Source organism: Cyanistes caeruleus, chromosome Z (genome assembly GCF_971803275.1).
Source record: "Cyanistes caeruleus chromosome Z, bCyaCae1.hap1.1, whole genome shotgun sequence".
Taxonomy (NCBI): Eukaryota; Metazoa; Chordata; class Aves; order Passeriformes; family Paridae; genus Cyanistes; species Cyanistes caeruleus.
Genome location: NC_141732.1, coordinates 78,381,818 through 78,400,409, shown reverse-complemented (window position 1 = coordinate 78,400,409; position 18,592 = coordinate 78,381,818). Strand labels below are relative to the sequence as shown.

The 18,592-nt window shown below is 40.8% G+C and overlaps 1 protein-coding gene across 5 annotated transcripts in view; it reads right to left on the bottom strand.

Annotated features, from left to right (window-relative positions):
* Window positions 1-1,061: 1,061 nt before the first annotated feature.
* The window catches only part of SETBP1 (SET binding protein 1), a 268,911-nt gene continuing 251,380 nt past the window's right edge, over window positions 1,062-18,592 (bottom strand). For all 5 annotated transcript variants that reach the window (XM_086867067.1, XM_086867068.1, XM_023944060.2 and 2 more), the window contains 2 exons: window positions 12,197-12,364; window positions 1,062-6,760 (listed from right to left, as the gene is read on the bottom strand). In XM_086867067.1, coding sequence (XP_086723193.1) covers window positions 6,204-6,760; window positions 12,197-12,364 — 725 coding nt within the window. In that variant the 3' untranslated portion in view covers window positions 1,062-6,203. The remainder of the gene's footprint in view (window positions 6,761-12,196; window positions 12,365-18,592) is intronic.

Below are 18,592 nucleotides of genomic sequence, written 5' to 3'. Positions count from 1 at the left end.
AGACCAGTAACTTATACATCACAGATCCCGATAAACTGAGCGAAAATGTCAGCACTTTTGCAAACTGTTGTCAAAAGCTGGGCTATGCATAGCTTAAAGAGAGAGAGAGAACAGAAAGAAAATAAGCTCCATCACATTTGAGGTCTTTGAAGCAGATCTACTACAGCAACATGAAGCAACAGCTGTCAAAACAGCAGCCAGAGGGGCTGCCTTTGCAGTTGGATGAGCTGGTTCCACCAAGGCAGTCCATCCCACAAAGCTTCAGAAGCAAAGAATGAGGGAGGACACTAAATTATCTATCCCCCTGGGCATCACTCACTTCTCCAGGAGGTGAGATTTAATTTCCACAAGGTTGCTGAGCCACTGGCGAAGGTGGGGAACTCTCTCTGAGGAGGAAAAAGATGAAATCTGGCATTGCTGTGAAGGAACTCGTGGATGTTGAGGCTGACAGCCTACAATGGCAGCAAGACCGCTCTCAGCAGCGACTTGGAAAGGAAACTTAAAACCATACAGCAAGCAGTGCCCTGTGCCATTGTCACAGCATGAGGCTCCACTGAATGGAAAATACCCCTTGGCCTCCAGCCCTTCCTCTCTGATGCTCAGTGAGGAGAGAGTTGGCTCCTGTCACCCCCTTGTCGACAGCCCAGCCCCTGGGACTGCCTTCCCTGCAGGGATCTGGAGGGGGATGCTCCATCTGGAGTGGAAATCCCACCTGGGTGGCAAGTTCTACTCTACTGCTGCCTGAGGACACGATTTGGAGCAGGGATGTTTCTGTCCATCTAGTGATACGCACAGCACTAAAGTGTGAATCCTCCTTCTGCCCACGGGGACCACGGCACAGTCCATTTTTAACTTTTAGGGATATTCTGGGAAAAAAATTAAAAAAAAAAAAATAAATAAAGAGAAAGAAAGAAAAGAAAAAAGAACAGAACCAAAGCATGTTTTTCTCCATTACCATAAAGAGGGCTTGTGAATGCATGGTATTAGTATCCCAAAAGCTATTAAACTCCTTAGTGATGGGAAACAGATGGAAAATAAGACAAAAGAATTCACAACTCATGTTAGACTGAATTGAATTCCTTTAATTTCACACAATGAATAACATATGAATAGGATTAACTTTTTTTTTTCTTTTTTTTTTTTAGTTAAGTGCTCTATACTGTGCTAACCTGATTTGGTAGCGAAAAGACTGAGCTTTGTTTTAGAAAAAAATGTTTAAAAACCAACATCTAAGATCATGAAGGAGCATGACATTAAAGCATGCCAGATGTATCTAAGCCTCAAAGAACATCAAGTCCATATCCATTTTTAAATGTACAAAAATGCTTCATGAATAAAAACTGTTACAAAAAGAACATTTCAAACAATGTACAAGTTTTTTTCTTGCCTCTATATTCAATAAAATACAAATACATTTTTTTGCTCTAAAATATGTTTACATACAATCAAAGTAGAACATGCAAATTACACTTTAAAAAAGGCTTTTAAAAACCACTTATGAATACAAACTAAAAATTAGCCAGCACGACTTATAGAACAATCTTGTGCCCCATTCGTTTGATTTTTTAATTTTTTTTGAAATACAGTATATACATATTTAACACTTCATGTGCATTTATTATTTAAGAAATAGCTTAAAAAAATAAAGAAAAAGAAAAGTAAAACAAACCAACATGGGTTTGAACTGCTTCCCCATGTTGTCCAATTGGCAGCTCTTTTCATGTTTTAATATTTTTTTTCTTTTTCTTTTTTTTTCTATGTAGTGTTTTATGCAACCTAGGCAGGCATCTTAAGTAGATCTCCAATATGTGAACTTTGTTGAAATGTGCTTCTAATTATCTCAGAACTGCTGCACCCCAGTTTTTGGATGATATGGAAAGAAGAGGCATTACAAGGGCAAGATTTTTGTTTATTTTTTCAGTTCAGAAAATCATCTCAGTTTTTTTTTTTTTTAGATTTTTTTCCTGTTTTTGTTTTGCTTTGTTTAATTTTGTTTCCCTTTAGCCTGTATTCTTTTAGCTGTTCCTCAGACTCTTCAGGATGCTCTTTAGGTTTGCTTAAGTGCAGTCCTGAATCAGGGCCTGTGAAAACAAGAGCTAGGGAAATCCTTGTGTTTGGAACAATGACTTCTGTTTATTTGGTGCACTACTGTAGTGCTCAGAAGCTCTCATAATGAGCCAGCACCCCACTGCACCAGATGCTACCCAAATATTCACAATTAGAATATTCTATGTTCCACAACATTTCTGCCAAATGGGCCATGCTGTAGGTTACCCGGGTAGCTGATGATTATTTTCACCTCTTTTTAATTTATTTCTTCCATTTGTTTTTTTTTAAAACAGTTTTCCAAAAACATGCAAGGTGCTTCACAGATAATTTAACATTGAAGGGCTCAAGATACTGGCAGCATGAAGGTCTTGGAGACACAAGTGGTAATGGTTTTTTTTTTTTTTTTTTTTTGTTTTTTTTTCCTCTCTCCCTGAATATTTATCCCCATTTCTGGTTTTACACTGGATTGAGGAATAAAAGACCCACAGAGTGGATGCAAACCCGTGGCCTCATTTCATATGGCTCACAGCCACGTGATACTGTTTTGTGTTTTTATTGAAGCATGCTCAGATGTGTGCTAATCTGTGACACAGTGGAGGTGTTTGAAAGGTTTTTTTGGTCTTAGTAAGCAAAAGGGCTTTCACCCCAGTTCTATACAGTATTTGGAAATGTGTGGAGAGAATCTAGAAAGTTCCTCAGTAAATCTTCCTTGTGGTAAGGGAAAAAAATCAAAAAGCTCATTACTGGAATATTGGGTAATAAACGGCAGGAGTGGGATTTTAGCCTTAAGCCCTAAAACTAAATCCTTTATGATCTGCATGTAGTACATCGCCTTAAAATATTATTCTGTCAGCAACTTGCTTATCATCTTTATAGACTATGCAACATGCAGAACACAAATTCTGAGTGCCATCTAACAGTATTTTCAGTCTGCTTTTTATGACACTAACAAGCTACTCTTCCTGTCAGCCCAGGACCAGCTGCACGAGGGCGTTGTGTGGACAGACAGACAAAGCTGTACCACAGTACCACCCTCCACCTGGCTGCACCTTCTTGCCATGAAAAAACAAACCTTGAGCTTCTGGACAGAGCCCATCCCATGCTGAGAACTTTTAGCTACCAGGTCCTGAACTTACTTTCTCAAGGACAAATAGGACTTCTTCATGGTTTTGCCCAGCTAAGGGTCTGTGGGGTTGTTCCCTCCAAGTGGATGCTCTCCTTAAACACTGTGCCTCTAGCAGCTTTTTGGATAGCACTTTTTGGAAGGGTAAGGGCATTCTTTTCCCAAAGCTTAGGAGCATGGGAGGCAGCAGCCACTCAACTATCCTTCCTGGTTCAGTTTTATCCCAGTGTGTCCAGAAAGGTCCAGCCCAAATCCAGTCCTTATGGGCACTCTGACCCTCTTGAAGCCATGATGGGTGTTTGATGACAGAATTTGTTGCCTTCAGACCTTTTTTTCACTCACTACACACTGAAATGTCCTTCAATGCTACGAAAGACATCTCTGGAGATAAAACTAAGGATAAATTGTTGTCTGGCTTAATTTCTGCTACCTGGAATACCACACTGACAATTTTTTTTTTGTCATTTTAAGTGACTGTCACCAACTTTCAAGCCCAAAGGAAATTGGTAGAAAAAGATTTATAAATTAACTAAACCTCAATCCAATGTTTTTTAAAGAAGAAGAGAGGAGTTCAGTGAGGTTTAGGTTTTTATTTTCTGCAGGCCTACACAACTTCAGTCAATAACACTGCTAATTCAAGAGAGCTGAAAAGCAAAATTGGATTTAACAGAACGAGCAACCAGCCAATTTTTTTTCTAAGCTGCATTAATTGGAAAACAAAAAGCACAAATAGGTATGATGAATGATGCAAAACAAATTGGAAACAAAATTCTGCGATCCCTCTTATCAGTTTTAAGGAGTTAGGACCTCAAAATTTGTTCCAGTCTTAAAAAATAAAAAAAATAATACATCCCCTCTTCCAGCTCCCCGACGCAATCCTATCCCCATATGCGTTCAGTTTTAATAAGCTAAGGTGCTATCACAGAAGAAAAATCAGTCTCTAAAAAACAACGAGTTGTATGTTTACAGTGTTCCTCTAACACCATAGTCTTGATATGATTTTGTAAATAAATAACAGAATAGAAACACAATATTTTTCTTGTGGGGACTTTTTTGTTGGGTTTGTTGTTTTGTTTTTGTTTGTTTTTTTTTTTTGGTGGGGTTTTCTTGTGGTTCTTTTTTTTCATTTTTTTTTTTTTTAGTGTCGTGCTATATGAAGCTTCCTTGGCAATAAACCAATTCAAGATTTCTCGAGGAAGGGAATAGCATTTGGCTTGTGAACCATGAAATAATTCCAATCCCCCCTCCCTTGGTGTAACCTTCCCTCCCTGTTCCTATTTTAATATCCATCTTGCCATGCTAGGTGCTGAGTGCACCGCAGGATTAAAAAGAAAGGAAATAAAGTTGAAAGTACCTATTTCAAATTTCAACAATTGACTTTCTTTTTTAAAAGCATTGACACTGCAATGGAACAGCTTTTTGTTCAGTCTTTGTTTTAGTTAAACATTTTAATTGGGCTGTGGAAATGGAGCTTGGGTATTTTACCCAAGTTTAATCAATGGCTAACGGACAACTCGAATGAGAAATGTACAATTTGAACTGACCATTTAAAGAGACGATTTGTCACACACAGTTTGCATCCATGCAGACTGAGAGCTTTATAATTACATTATGTACAAAAAAAAAAAAAAATTATTTTTAGTTTATTAAGGCAACCACAACTTGGAGAACATGTCCAAAGTGGCATTAATACAATTGCAGTGGTGATACCCTTTGAACATTTTTTATTTCTATTTTCAGATAAGAACACTTATTCCTTTTCTTTTCTTTTTTTCAGAAATAATTGCCAAGAAAGGATCTATTATCCATAGGGTTTGTTCTATAGTTTTTTTAAAACAATCTACTTTATCTATTTTCTTGAAAAGATAATATCAAGGCATTGCTACCCAATACAAATTATTCATATTATGGTTTTCCCATTAATTTCACTGGGAACTGCAGATGGTAAAAACTTGGTAGGTTTGGGCCCTGTTTTTTATTCTATTTTTTTTTTCTGTTCTATTTTTTTCTTTTATCTTTTTTATATTCTTTTTTTTGGTGATTTTTTTTTTTCCATGTTTACTATAACTATTCCCCAGAAGTGTCTTGCTGTTCTCTACTCATATGTACCGAGCATCAAAACAACTTGGCTGATGGATGACCCCTTTTTCACATGCCATTGCCAAGTTGCTTCATATAAACGTGCTATTTTAACTGAATATCCGTGTATACCTTATTTTAAACTGCTGTGATATTCCATTGTTTCTTGGGATAGCACTCGGAATGAGTGTGCACGCGTGTAAGGCTCTAATTTTCTATTGCCTATATTGCAGCTAGTTGTAACTAGGCAAGTAAATGAGAAAGAAATATATAGTTCTAGCAGGAGCCAGGCATTTTGGCTTATGCTGTCCCAAAGCCTGGTAGGTATACAAAACTGGAAAAAAAAAAAAAAATCAAATAGGTTATAACCAATATCACAGTTGAGAAAATTACATTATTTTTTGTTGGGTTTTTTTTTTCTTCTTTGTTGTTTTCTTTGTTTCTTTCTTTGTTTCTTTTTTTTTTGTTTCTTTTTTTTTTTCTTTTTTACAGTGATTTATACTATGGTAAAGTTACTCTTAATTTCACCTGGCCCACCAAACAGAATCAGAGTCGAGCATGCACCCTTAGTGACAACGTTCAGCTCTCTGCGAGGATGACTTCCCGCCTCTGGGTACGGTATGAGAACAGCAATGCTGAGATTCAGATTAGTTTTGTAAACTCGGCAGAGTTCATGCTTTTTCCAGCTTTGACATACATCCTCCTCCCCTGTATCCCCCACTTTTCCCGCGCCTTTCCCCCCCTCTTTTCCTGGGGGGGGGGCTTGGGTCAAAGCGATGAAGAGGAAAGATGCGAGCCCCAGCTGGCACAGCTCTCTGCAATGAGTTCTGGCTGCTGAAGGGACAGGTCAGTCTGGTGCTGCCAAAGGGGTGAGGCGGACTGTGCACCTCCTGTCCCCCAGTCCTGGCGCGCTCCACGAGGGGCACCCAGCATCTGACGAGGTGCACTGGCCTTAGGGAAGGCCTTCGCTTTCGCTCCCTCTGCCTTTCCGGTGCCGCTTCACTTTCACGTCCTCCTCTTCCTCCTGCGGGGACTTGTTTTTCCTTTTTCCAACCCGGGGTGCCCGGGGTAGAGGGAGAGGGAGTGGAGGGGGTGGAGGAGGCAGAGGGGGCGGCAGTGGTGGCGTCTCTCGAGCCATGTGTATGACAGCCTCGATGGTGGCCATGATTGTATCTTGAGTGGCTGCTTGCTCCAATATTAAAGGGTTGAGTGTTGGTCTCTGACCTCTTTTGCTCGGAAGGTCAACACATTTTTCCAGAACGGGCATTTGGTCTCTGGAGTCTTCGTCAAAGGAAAGGGGTTGCTTCCGAGGACGCCCCCTCCTCTTCTTCACGAAGTTATTGCCTGTCTTTGATTGTCTCTGCAGCCGCTTGGCTTTCAGGATCTTGTTCACGTGATCCAGGTTCTTCTTTGTGGACAGGATCTTGGTGTAGTTGCACATCTTGCGCACCTCGCACTGGATTGCTTCAATTTCACGGCGCTTGAACCTTTTCTTCAGTGGTGAGCTGGCTGTTGGGAGACAAAGAGAGAAACAGGGGTATGTCAAACAACAGCGACTGGAAACTCTTCTCTGACCTCTCCCAACATAATGAAGAGTAGATGAAAATACAACTTTGATATAAGTAGTCTTCAGATATTTCTCCCTGCCCACTCCCTCTTCTAAAGCAACAAAGCTTTTGCTACAGCAATGTTTTGGCATGGGTTTGCTTCATTCTCATTTTTCAACCTTTAATAGGAGAGAAGGAAGCTTAGCATAGCTGTCATATTGGCCCAACTTAACTATTAAACCTTCTGTATCCCAAAGATATAATCCCAATGCCTTCAATTCAGCATTTAATTCTTGTCATGAATGCCAGTTACTATGAAAAGTGTTTGTTGCTGAAACTAGTGGGCAGAGACAAGATGTGTGGGTCACTTCATCTGTGGCAAATTCATTACCCCTGTCTGGGTTTCTGTACTATCATCTCTTCAGATACTAGCTGAAACTACTCAGTCATATAATTGACTTTAATGGCCCCCAAAGTCAGCTTACTCCTGGTTCAGATCACTTACTTTAGATCTGAACGAAGTCCAAAGTAGTTAAGTCCCTTGCCAAGGTCACATTGTGAGTCATTGTCAGAGCTGGGAAGAGTACCCAGAATTTCTTGGCTCCTGGTCCTTTGCTTAGGACACGAGACCTTGCTTGTTTTGCCTAAATTGTCTCATTGTCCTTTCCTGAACATGGCATCTGTTCAGAGTTCAGGATTTGCACACAGATTAGAAGTAACTACCCCTTTGTGAGGGAAGCAGAATGTTTTAATTCTGCTGTTGCAATAACTGGTGCTTCCTTTCACTCCTAACATATCCGTTCTGTGCTGCTGGGGAAGAAATGGTGGAGCTCAGAATTTCTTTTTTGGTGAAGAATAAAACATCCCACTAAATTAACCTTAGCCCACATCTACTTGCAAACTTAATTTACACCTGACTGTCAAGAAGTCATTTGGGTTTGAAATCCTTGAAGTTTCCCGAGCAGGCAAGATTTTGAGAAAGGTTCATTTGGGGGTTATCTCTGTCTTCATGGCTAACAGGCTAATCTTCCCGCAGTAGTTTAAATAAAGTTGCTATTGTAGCATTTTCTGCAGATAACCAGGAGCTGTCAAGTTGTAGAATCTCCTCTTGCTCCCTATGGGCTGTGACAGATTCAGCATATAAACCTCATTCACTGGCCTCCCCTCTTGGAGAACATAAATTATTGGCTCTTATACCACCATGTTGCTTGGATTCAGCAAAGAGCTTGCATAAACAAACCCAAGTTACAATGTAAGAAGTAGGAGTGAGTCATAAACAAAACACAGACATATGCTCTCTTATAAATAAAGACCTGGGATGGCCAACTTCCCAAAGTATGGTTTTCATTAATTACAAAACAAAATACATTTTCCATATGTAACCCACTCTCCACACCAAAAAGAAAAATAAAACCCATTTACAGTTTGTGGTTCACAAAGGACAAAAGAAAAGAGGAATGCAGTCATTTTGGTACCAAAGGAAAAGAGAAAGGAAATGAAATATCCAAGTTGCTCAAGAGAAGCTAATTAGTTGCACAAAATTCCTCCCAAGTAGGTCACCCCTAAAAACTGTGGATTCAAGATCCCTAAAGGCAAGTGGCAGCAAGCTATTTCCCAGAAATTTGATCAAAAAAGGTTAAGTCCCTGTCACAGAAAATTATTATTCTCATCTGTCATTACTGGTGATTGACATAAGCAGTCCCAATAACTCCAGCCTTAAGCATTCAAATCCTTTGAGTCCCTCCCATATCCTGAGAGTAGCTTCAGGTCAGAAGATCTGAAAAATCAAACATTTGGCACAGTCTTCAAATTCACTGTCCACTTTTTGCCTTTTATTTCTATGGTCAGGGCACATTTTCAAGTCCTATGTTTTGGTTTTTTTTTTTTCAATTCCAATATTTGAGGTGTTTTTGGTTTTTTTTTCAGAAAGTAAAGCTGAAATTCTTTAGTTGGTGATTGACAATGGAAAATTTAGCAGAAATACAGGAAAGCTTGCAAGGTATCATGATGATAGCAGATTTGGCTTTATTCTCAATTTTCATTGGAAAGAAAGTAAGCCAGGGAACCAGGAAAAAAAATTCGATAAAGACTTATCAGGTACAATAAGTACCTGAAAAGATTTTATGTCTTTGCAAAGATTTATCTGTAGCCAGTTTTTTCTGCAGATTGGTGTTATCACCTGAACATGGTCAGTGGGGACCTGGTCTGTACAGCTGGTAGAGGATGACCTCAGTTTATAAACTCTAAAATGGGAACTCGATGCAATTCAAGACGACCTTGCACATTGTTTTGATGTCCTGATACCGGATAAGAACAACACAGTGCTCTATCCTGAACCCCAGTGAGTGTCTTAAGCCCTGAAGAGCTCACTCAGGCTGAGTCCTGAGTGGAGGCTGGTTCTGAGTAGACACTGCCCCAGTGGAGCAGAGGCATCACCTGCCTTCTGCCAAACTGCCCAATTCCCCAAAATTAACTGATATGCAGGCAATTATGGGCAGGCTTCTGCTCATGCAGGTAAATGTACAAGCTGAACATCACTTTCAGAGTCTTCTTTCATGTTTACATACCTTTTTCTCCCCCACTTATAAAACTTTGCAAGCTCACAATTCTGTTCATTTTTGTGCTGAAATGCATTTTCACATTTAGGAAAAAAACCTTCTCTGCTGTTGTTTGCTGGTTTACTGCACTATTTTTTCCTTCATAAATGCTTTGGGGTGTTTATGGCTTTCTCAGGGAGCTTGTTGGAAGCTACTAATAATTATTTTGCTTTCTTCCTAGCAAGACTCTGTAGTTGCAGGCTCTAGAAATAATTTCAGTTGTTACACAGCCTGCCAGTAGTCAGAATGCATGTATTGAGTAAGTGCATGTGCTTTCAGGTCAGGCTTATGAGATATTAGGAAACCCAACATTATTTTGATTATTGAATGTCAGGGACATCTGATTCTGCATTTGGTGTAGGAAGACTATGCAGAAAGAGTCTGATGGGCCTGCAGGGGGAAGCTTTGATGAGGTGTGCCTATGCTAAAATATCAGGGAGGTCTGCCAAAATAAACTACTATTGAAGTGAAAACCATTAGGTGTTATCAACTCATCTGGAAGCTCTTGGTGAGCAATCTTTGATATAAAATATTTTCCTATATTGCCATGTGATATACTGCTCTGCTGAAAGCCAAAGCTAAGTATTAATCTTTTCCATTTTATCCAGACAGATCCTGCCCAATCCTGAACACAAGTAGATCTGTGTTGGTCTTAGTTTTTTTGATTTTTCTCTGGTCTGTGTTGGTTTTAACTTTAGTCTTAACTTTTTGTTTGCTTCCCCCGCCCCCCCCCCCGTTCCTGCACATATTTTGCTGTTTGTACATGCGAATATCACTTTGGGAGGAAGACTTCTGTCTTGATCTATTTGAAGGGATTGGAGGTGGATAAAAGTAACTTTATGTCTGCATGCAGGGATATAAAAAAGTGAATGTGCTCCCATGGAGAGGATGCAACTTGTGGCAGCCTCCAGGCACCAGAGATGCACAGGGGGACAATTTTTTACCTGGGCAAATTGATCTCCCTTCACCTCCCCACAAGCTGCCTCCATGAAGGCAAAATGCAACCCAAAATGAAGAGAAACTAGAAATGCACGATGCGGCACAAGCTTTCATACTTTTGCTTCCTCCTTTCCCCACTCTCCAAACAACCTCATCTAGCTGCCCCAAGACAAGCAAAAACCAATATTAGCCTTAAACCATAGGTTTACACATTTGAAATAAGGCACATGGAGGTCTGGTGTTTCTCCCCTCCCCAGGGTCCACAGGTGCAGTGAGGCTCAGCCTCACAAATTGAAATGGCTGCAGGCCATGCTGGCAGGCCATGCAGGAATGATATGATGCTGGAAGCAGCTTCTGAAGCAAAGAGAGACATTCCTACCAGAAATATTTATGTTTCCAAGGGTATCTTAGAGGAGGCTGAAAGATCCACTCCAGCACAGTGATGATGAAGTAGGAGGTGAGCCCAGGTGGATCAGTCTCCCTGGATGCTCTTTGTTGGCCCCAGAAGTTTGTTCTGGATGGCTCTGTTATGTCTGAAGCTCTAAACTCCTTCTTGCTGCCTGTCATTCTCCATCCCTTTGGAGGTGCCTGAGGCCACTTGCAAGAACATGGCACTGAGGAGGCTGCTCAAAGCTGGGGTCAATTTTCTGGCTTAATTTGAATGGAGGAATTTTCAAAGAGCTTCCTATTAATTACAGGAAACCCATAGCACTGTCCTGTTTTCCCATTAACACAGTTTCTTTCAGTTTTCAGCTAAATTATTTCAACATCTGGGCTACAGATAAACCAACAATTTAATTAGACTTCTGAAAATGGAAAGAATGAACTGTGCAGTCAAGCATACACTTTCATCTTGAAACGGATCATAAAATATTTGTGTGCTTTCCTTCTCTGCTGCTTTAAAAATCTGTCCTGGGTTTATATATAGGAAAGTATTAAAGACTAAAAGGACAATCTTGATTTTTTTAATACAAAAATTTATCTTTACAGAGGCTAATTTGCAGCATGAAACCCTTGTTTTCACTGTTTATTCAGGAACTGAGAGTGAAATAAAAATAAATGCATTGAAACAGTACTTTCAGTTGAATGATTAAAAATGCAATAATTCTGTAAATCAGTGATACAAATATGCTTTTTGTGTATGTGGCACCAAAAGTTTGACAAGACTATGAAACTCCTAATGGCTGCATGTAGGGTAATGAACTGTGGATTCCCCATTCGCTGGAAATTAAGACAAAATGCAAGATTAACTTCTCTATCCATGCCCAAGAAAAGGCATGATTGTGCCTAAATGACTTGGCTCAATTTCCAACAGCATAAAGATATCACCTTTTTGATCTGACTCAAAATAGAAGAACAAAATATAAGCTTATAGAAAGGCATGCTATTCTGACTTATTTATTCTGGTATTTTAAATCACTGCTCATTGCCCCAGACAATTTTGCATTCGCAAGACAGAATATTACACTAAAATCACTCAAGTATGCAGTAAGAAATCTCATCTGCTCCTCAGCTATTCACTGTGTATTCGGTTTGTTCATGCTTCAGGGATGGGAGAATTTAAAAGAAATGAAGAATGGGGCTGAGGAAGGAACCCAGAAGTCTTGCTGCAGAGTGTCCTGCTAGACCATACAGGCTGGTGCTATTTGTGTCCTCATTGCACAAGTGGTGGTGTGTGAATAAAATAGATTTGATGTGCCAAGATACACAATCACTGTAAGAAACCAATGGGAATTTTACAGCCCGATTTACATTTGCAGCTGCTTTTCCAATTGGGAAGAGAATTAGGTGAACATATTGTACAGCTCCAGAAGGAAGAAGATGAGGAAGAAACAGAGGGGGTGGAGCAAAAACGGCATTACCTGCTTCAGATGTTGCTGATGATGAAGGTAGGAGAGATAATACTGGACTTGGCATTGCAACACTGTCAACAGCTGCTGGTTTCCTTCTGATCATCACATTACAGGCAGAACTTTCCATTTTTCCATGAAGTGAAGTCTGGTCTGCTTTTAAGTGGGGACCTGCAATTCCTGGGGAAACAAAATTTGGATGAGTATTAGTACTGTAACATGTCTGGGGATATATCTGAAAAAAAGAGAAGTCAGTTGCTGTCCCTGCTACATTGATATATTCCCATATTTTCTTGTGGATGTATCCATAATACAGTCTTGATACTAGCAAGCATCATAATTGTAATTAATTTTTGATAATTTTGCTGAAGGATGTACCCTCACTGGTCTCTATGAACGAACAAAACATTCCACATTGGTACTTTTTCATCTAAAAAAAACATGTACACTTTGATACATGCATAAAGACAGATATCCTTCATAACTCTATTTAGTGGGAATGCCTATGTATCATTTCCTGGGTAGTTCATTCTCCACACATTGTTACATACTTCTCTGCTATAAACACCTGACTTAGTGGGTGTTTCATCTGAGTAAGGAGCAGGCATCAAGAACAACCTCAATATGCAATTCCCTTCCAAAGCACATTGCATTTATTTTTCAGGAATTCCCTTCCTAATTAAATTTGCCTTGCAGCTCATCAAAGGGAAGTGAGTTTAAAAAGAAAGTTCTTTGTCATATATCTTTCTACCTACAGTTTACAATGCAGAAGAAATGAGTAGTAAAATAATGCCAAAGAAGTTAAATATTCCAGAAAAATAAAAGTTATGCACTTACAGCTGGAAAATTCCTCCACTAACAGTAATATTATTGTGATACTGTAATACTAACCGTATTTCTCAAACTCTCTTATAGTTTGTAACCATTTGTTTGCTTGTAAATATGTGAAGTTTAAACTTCTGGCATGGAAATTTGAAAACCTCTCCCAGTCTCTGTGATGTTTGGCTTCAACATGATTAGGGCAGATACTCAATTATCAGAGATAATCCTTCATAAATTCCCCCTTTTTTCAGATCGCAACCTGCACACAAGCCTCAGGTAAAATGCATCGGATTTTGGCAATTAAATTATACAATGATTCAAAAAAAATCACAGAACAGCTGAAGTTCAAAAGCTCCACACCTTGTCTACTTCACCCTGCTCAAGCAGGGCTGTCCAGAGAAGGCTGTCCTGGACCACATCTGGCCAAATAAGAATATCTCCAAGGAGAGAGAATCCACAGCCACTCTCTACAGCCTGTGCATCCCCTCTACAAATCAAAACAAGTAAATCTACACTGTTCAGGAATAACCTGTGTTTCAGGTTGTGCCCACTGACTCTTGTCCTGTCACTGGGCAGCACCGAGAATAATCTGGCTCTATCCTGTCTAATCTTTCCCATCAAACATTTGCCTTACGTGGAAAACTCCCCCTGAGCCTTCTCCAGGCAGAACATCCCATCTCTCTGAGCCTTTCCTCATGAGAGAGATATCCCAGATTCTTAATAATCTTTGTGGCCTCCAACTAGACTCCTTCCCATATGTCCATGTTCCTCTGGCGTATCAGCCGCTCCTCTGAGTTCTGAAATTCTCCAGATTTGCTGAGGGTGTTCTCTACCCTGTCACCCTGCTCATTAATTGATATATTAAAAGCTTTTAGTCCCCATATCGTAGGGTGCACCCCTACTGACTGGTCTCTAAGTGGAATTTGTGCTATCCATCCCAACCCTCTGAGACCAGCCAGTTTTCAGTCCATCACAGTGTGCATTTATCCTGCCTGTGTTTCATCATTTTGTCTACAAGAAGCTGATAGAACTCAGTGGCAGAACTCTTGATAAAATCAAGATCAGAAACATCAGATTGGTGATATATGATTTCCCCTTCACAGATCTGTGATAACTACTCCAGGCCATCTTCTCCTCCTTCATGTGTTTGGAAATGCTCTTAGCAATTACTTTATCAAATTCTAGGGATTGAGGTGAGACTGAATGGTCTTGCTGCTTCCTTGCTTTTTCTTCTTGACCTTATTGGACTGATATTTCCTCTCTTCTAGTCCTCAGATACCTCTCCTGATCACCACAATCTTTCAAAAACAACCAAGAGTAGCATTATAGTGATGCCATCCAAATCCTTCAGCACCTTTGGGTAGATCCTGACAAATCCCATGGATTTATGCATATCCAGTTCATTTAACTTTTCCCTGGTCAGGTCCCCCTTCAAGAGCAGGTTTTCCTTCCACACCAGCCTTACAGGTCTGGGATCCTCAAAGGCCACTCTTACCAGTAGAGATCAAGGCAAAGAGAACAATCAGTCTTCTGCTGATCTTTTTCAGCTAGGGTTCTGATATCTTTCCTGAGGCTATTTTTGGCTGCTTTATGTATCTGTCAAAACATTTCTTGTTGACCTGCTGCCCTAGCTTCAATTCCAGATGAACTTTGCCTTCCTAAGCCCATCCCTGCATGCTTGAACACTGTAGCTTCAGTTCTCTGGGTTGCCTGCTTCCATGTCTCCTTTGCTTCCTTTTTGTACCTGACATTACTCAGGAGCTTCTTGGTCAGTCATGAAAATCTCCTGACATCTTTGCTGAGTTTGACTTCCCACTCTGATCTGGTTTTGCATATCTCCACAATACTTCTGATCCAGGTCAGCAAACCTCCTGACACAGCAGGTCAGGTCAGCAGGTGGGGGTCTTTATCCCCTGCAGCACTGAAACCCCTCTGCCACCCCTGACTGCACCTGGATAGCACCTGGTGGTTCCTCAAAGACTTTCCACAGGTGCTCTGACACCTGCAATCAGAGAATCATCAAGCCTGGGAAAGCTGCCCAAGATCTACTCCCACAGTTTCCCCACCTCTGCCAAGGCCACCACTAACCCATGTTCTCAAGTGCCACATCCTCATGGCTTTTAAATCCCTCCAGGGAATGGGAACTGCACCACTGCTCCTGGCAGCCTACATCAGAACTGGACAACCCTCTATGTGAAGAAAATTCTGTTAATATATAATTTAAACCTCCCTTGGCACAACCTTCCTCTTGTTCTGTCCCTTGTTCCCTGGGAGTAGAGTCTGGCCCCGCAGCTGGCTGCACCCTCCTGTCAGGGAGTTGTAGAGAGTGAGAAGCCTGAGCCCCTGAGCCTCATTTTTTCCAGGTTGAGCCCCCCCAGCTCTCTCAGCTGCTCCCTTTTCCCTTTTGTGTCCCACTGTGCTCCATACACCAAAAATTCCTTATATTTCTTATTTGGAGCTGCTATAAACAGTCCCTATGAACTTGTGTTTCCTGGCACATTAAATGAGAAATATCAGCAGATCTGTGGGTTGTCTCAGAAGCTGTGGAAGAGATCCTTATCAGATTCAGCCACAGAAATGCTACAGTGAGAGGAGTCTGAGAGATGGGGCTAATGGAATGGGCCAGTTTGGCACAGGAGTCCTGAAGAAACTGTGATCTGATATCAGCTGGTGGATTTAAGGGAGGTAAGAAGGGGCAGAAATAGTCATAAGTGAGACAGTGTTACAGGTCACAGATTGGTGGAGATAAACAGAGCAGTCTCTGCCTGTTAGACCACACATCTTTCCAGAGCCTCAAATCTAGTATTAAGCATCTCAAATTGTATCCATTAAACTTCAGTCTCTCTCTGCTTGGCTTCTCTAGTGCAAATGAGAACAATAATATACCCCTCATCTCGAGAGCAGTCCTGTGAAAATAAAATTATCAACATTCATGAAACATTCATCTATTCATACCATGGCTTAGAAATGTGGAATAAATGAGACATGATGTCACACACTGAATAGCAAAAGGAAAATCCAGCTCCCAAATAGCTGTTCATTAGGTGAGCACTATACATTGAATAAAGCAGTGTCCCATAGAATAAGTGAGGTATTTGACTAGGTAATTACCCTTTGGAACTGTGTGTAGGCACACCTGAGGTTTCATCACTACCCAGTGCTTGGGTTTGTGCCTAAACAATATTTATTCATGTGTGCAGTGGGTGCACAAGAAATGTGCACATGTGGGTGCATGTATCAACACACACACACATATATGCACGTGCATATGGTACATAATAATGCTAACAACCTCATAAATTCAACATCTGGTTCTAATTAAACTGAAGGGCCTATATAAAGAGCCGTATGAAAACATGCAGCTGTAGCCTGTTGACCTCTATTGATAAAAAAAGAAAAAAACCCTGTGAAGCTGTGTTTCAACGTATCAAGGGACAATCATTCATTTTTTCAAAGGTAATCCCCCACAAACCACTTATCCTCTCAAATCTCTACCTGCACACAGTGTTTGCATTAGGGACCTTGATTTATGGATCCCCACTCCTTGGATGGAGAGGCCAACTTCCTGTTGCCGTGGTTACTTAGATCTTGGTTCAAGGTTAAACTACTCCCAAATCAAAATCAGTGGCAGGCACAGCATCTAACAGCCAGGTTATTGACTACCCTAGGATGCTTAAAGGTCAAAGACCAAAGTGCTGCTCACTGCCTTTGGGGTGAGTCAATATTTTCAATATTTTTATTCTGTTTCTTCTGAAGAAGTAGTTGCTCAATTACCACCTATCTGGGTTTAGCAAGGTCATACAAATCATTGAGGAAAGTCCTCCCCCTGCAGAAGAGATACAAATGTAATGAATTACTTCAAAGTCTACATGGCCCAATTGCAGCTCATCACTGGTGAATCATGGGTTCAGACATCTGTCTCTTGTTTTACGAGCTTGGTTTCTTCAACCTAGCTCCCTCACCTCACTGAAAACCTCATCTATATTGAGGAAGAAGAGTAATTTATGGATCTGGAGCAGCCAGTCAGGGAGAACCACCAGTTTTCTTCCATGGATACCAGAATGCAAACAGATTCAGATGCACTGCTGGAAACACACAGAGCTGAAGCAATTTGCTTTGATGCACACCACAGTAGTGGAACACCTGTCCTTCAGAGGATAGCCCTGCTGGTGTAGTGTCATCACCTCTCATTGGACTTTTTCTTCTCATTTGGAGTGCTCTGTACAGAAGGCCTCGGGTAAGAGAAGGCCCTAGTTCAACCCATCTATGAATCGGGTGGAAATAAATAATTTGCAACATCATCACAGGGAAGTAAGAGTTTAAAATTCACACACTTATTCATTAAATCAGTATATTTTATCCTTTGGCACTGCCCTGGAAAGAGAGAAGATTCTGTGGAGGCTGGAGCACCTTTGCCATGGGGACAGACTGGGAAGAGATGAGAATTGTTCTGACTGGAGAAGAGAAGGCTCTGGGGAGACCATATAGCCCCTTCCAGGACTTGCAGGGAGCATCCAGAAAAATCTGAAGAGTGACTCTTTTACACAGCCAGATAGTGATAGGACAAAGGGGAACTAATTTAAATTCCAAGAGGGGAGTTTTAGATATTACAAAGAAATTCCTCCCTGTGAGGGTGGTGAGGCCCTGGCACAGGGTGCTCAGAGAAGCTGTGGCTGCCCCTGGATCCCTGGAAGTGTCCAAGGCCAGGATGGATGGGTCCTGGAACAACATGGAATAGTGGAAGGTGCTTCTGATGATTGCAGGGGGGTTGAAACAAGATGGTTTCTAATGTCCCTTCCAATTCAAACCATTCTAGGATTCCATGATGTACATTCGTGGCCTGATTCAGACCTTACTTCTCAACTGTCTGTTAATCTTTATACATCTCCTCCAAATTAGAGCCTTTTTCCTCCCATGAAAGACCCACACCTTGACTCCCCTGAGTCCTACTGATAGCACAGACAACACCACACACACATGCAAGTGAACAATGGGCAGCAAAGCAAGGAAGGAAATCAATCATTACATATATAATGAGAAAGGGCATGGGGAAAGGACGGCTTCAAAAGCAGAGCCAGACACAAAGGAGTTTATCAAAAAAACAGTGATGATATGCTTATCAAGAAATAATCCTGTAATCATAAATAAAAAGGTGATTCAGGAGAAGCATGATTCTAGTCAGGGAAAACTGGTGGAAAGCTTGTGTAGGAGGGAAGTCAAGACTGACTTGAAATTTGGCTTTCCTTAAAGATTTATACCATGTTTCATTCACTGGCTAAGCAACTTATGAGCTCTAGCTGATATTAATACATTAATTTTAAAGACCTGGTAATTATTGTTATTGTTATTAAGTGCTAACTTTTCAAGCAATGTGGTCCAACTGAATTGTGCTGGTCTCTTTACAAATGGATTAATTTACTTGCCTTGCTTTACTATTAAATCATGATCACCCTGCTTATTGCATTCATCTGTTTTCTCTCATTGTGTACTTGCACAGAAAGATTCTAGGATAACGTGCACCTTTTCTTCTTTAATCTGTGTACAGAATCTAGCACAATGTGCACCCAGGCTGGAACTCAAAGTGCC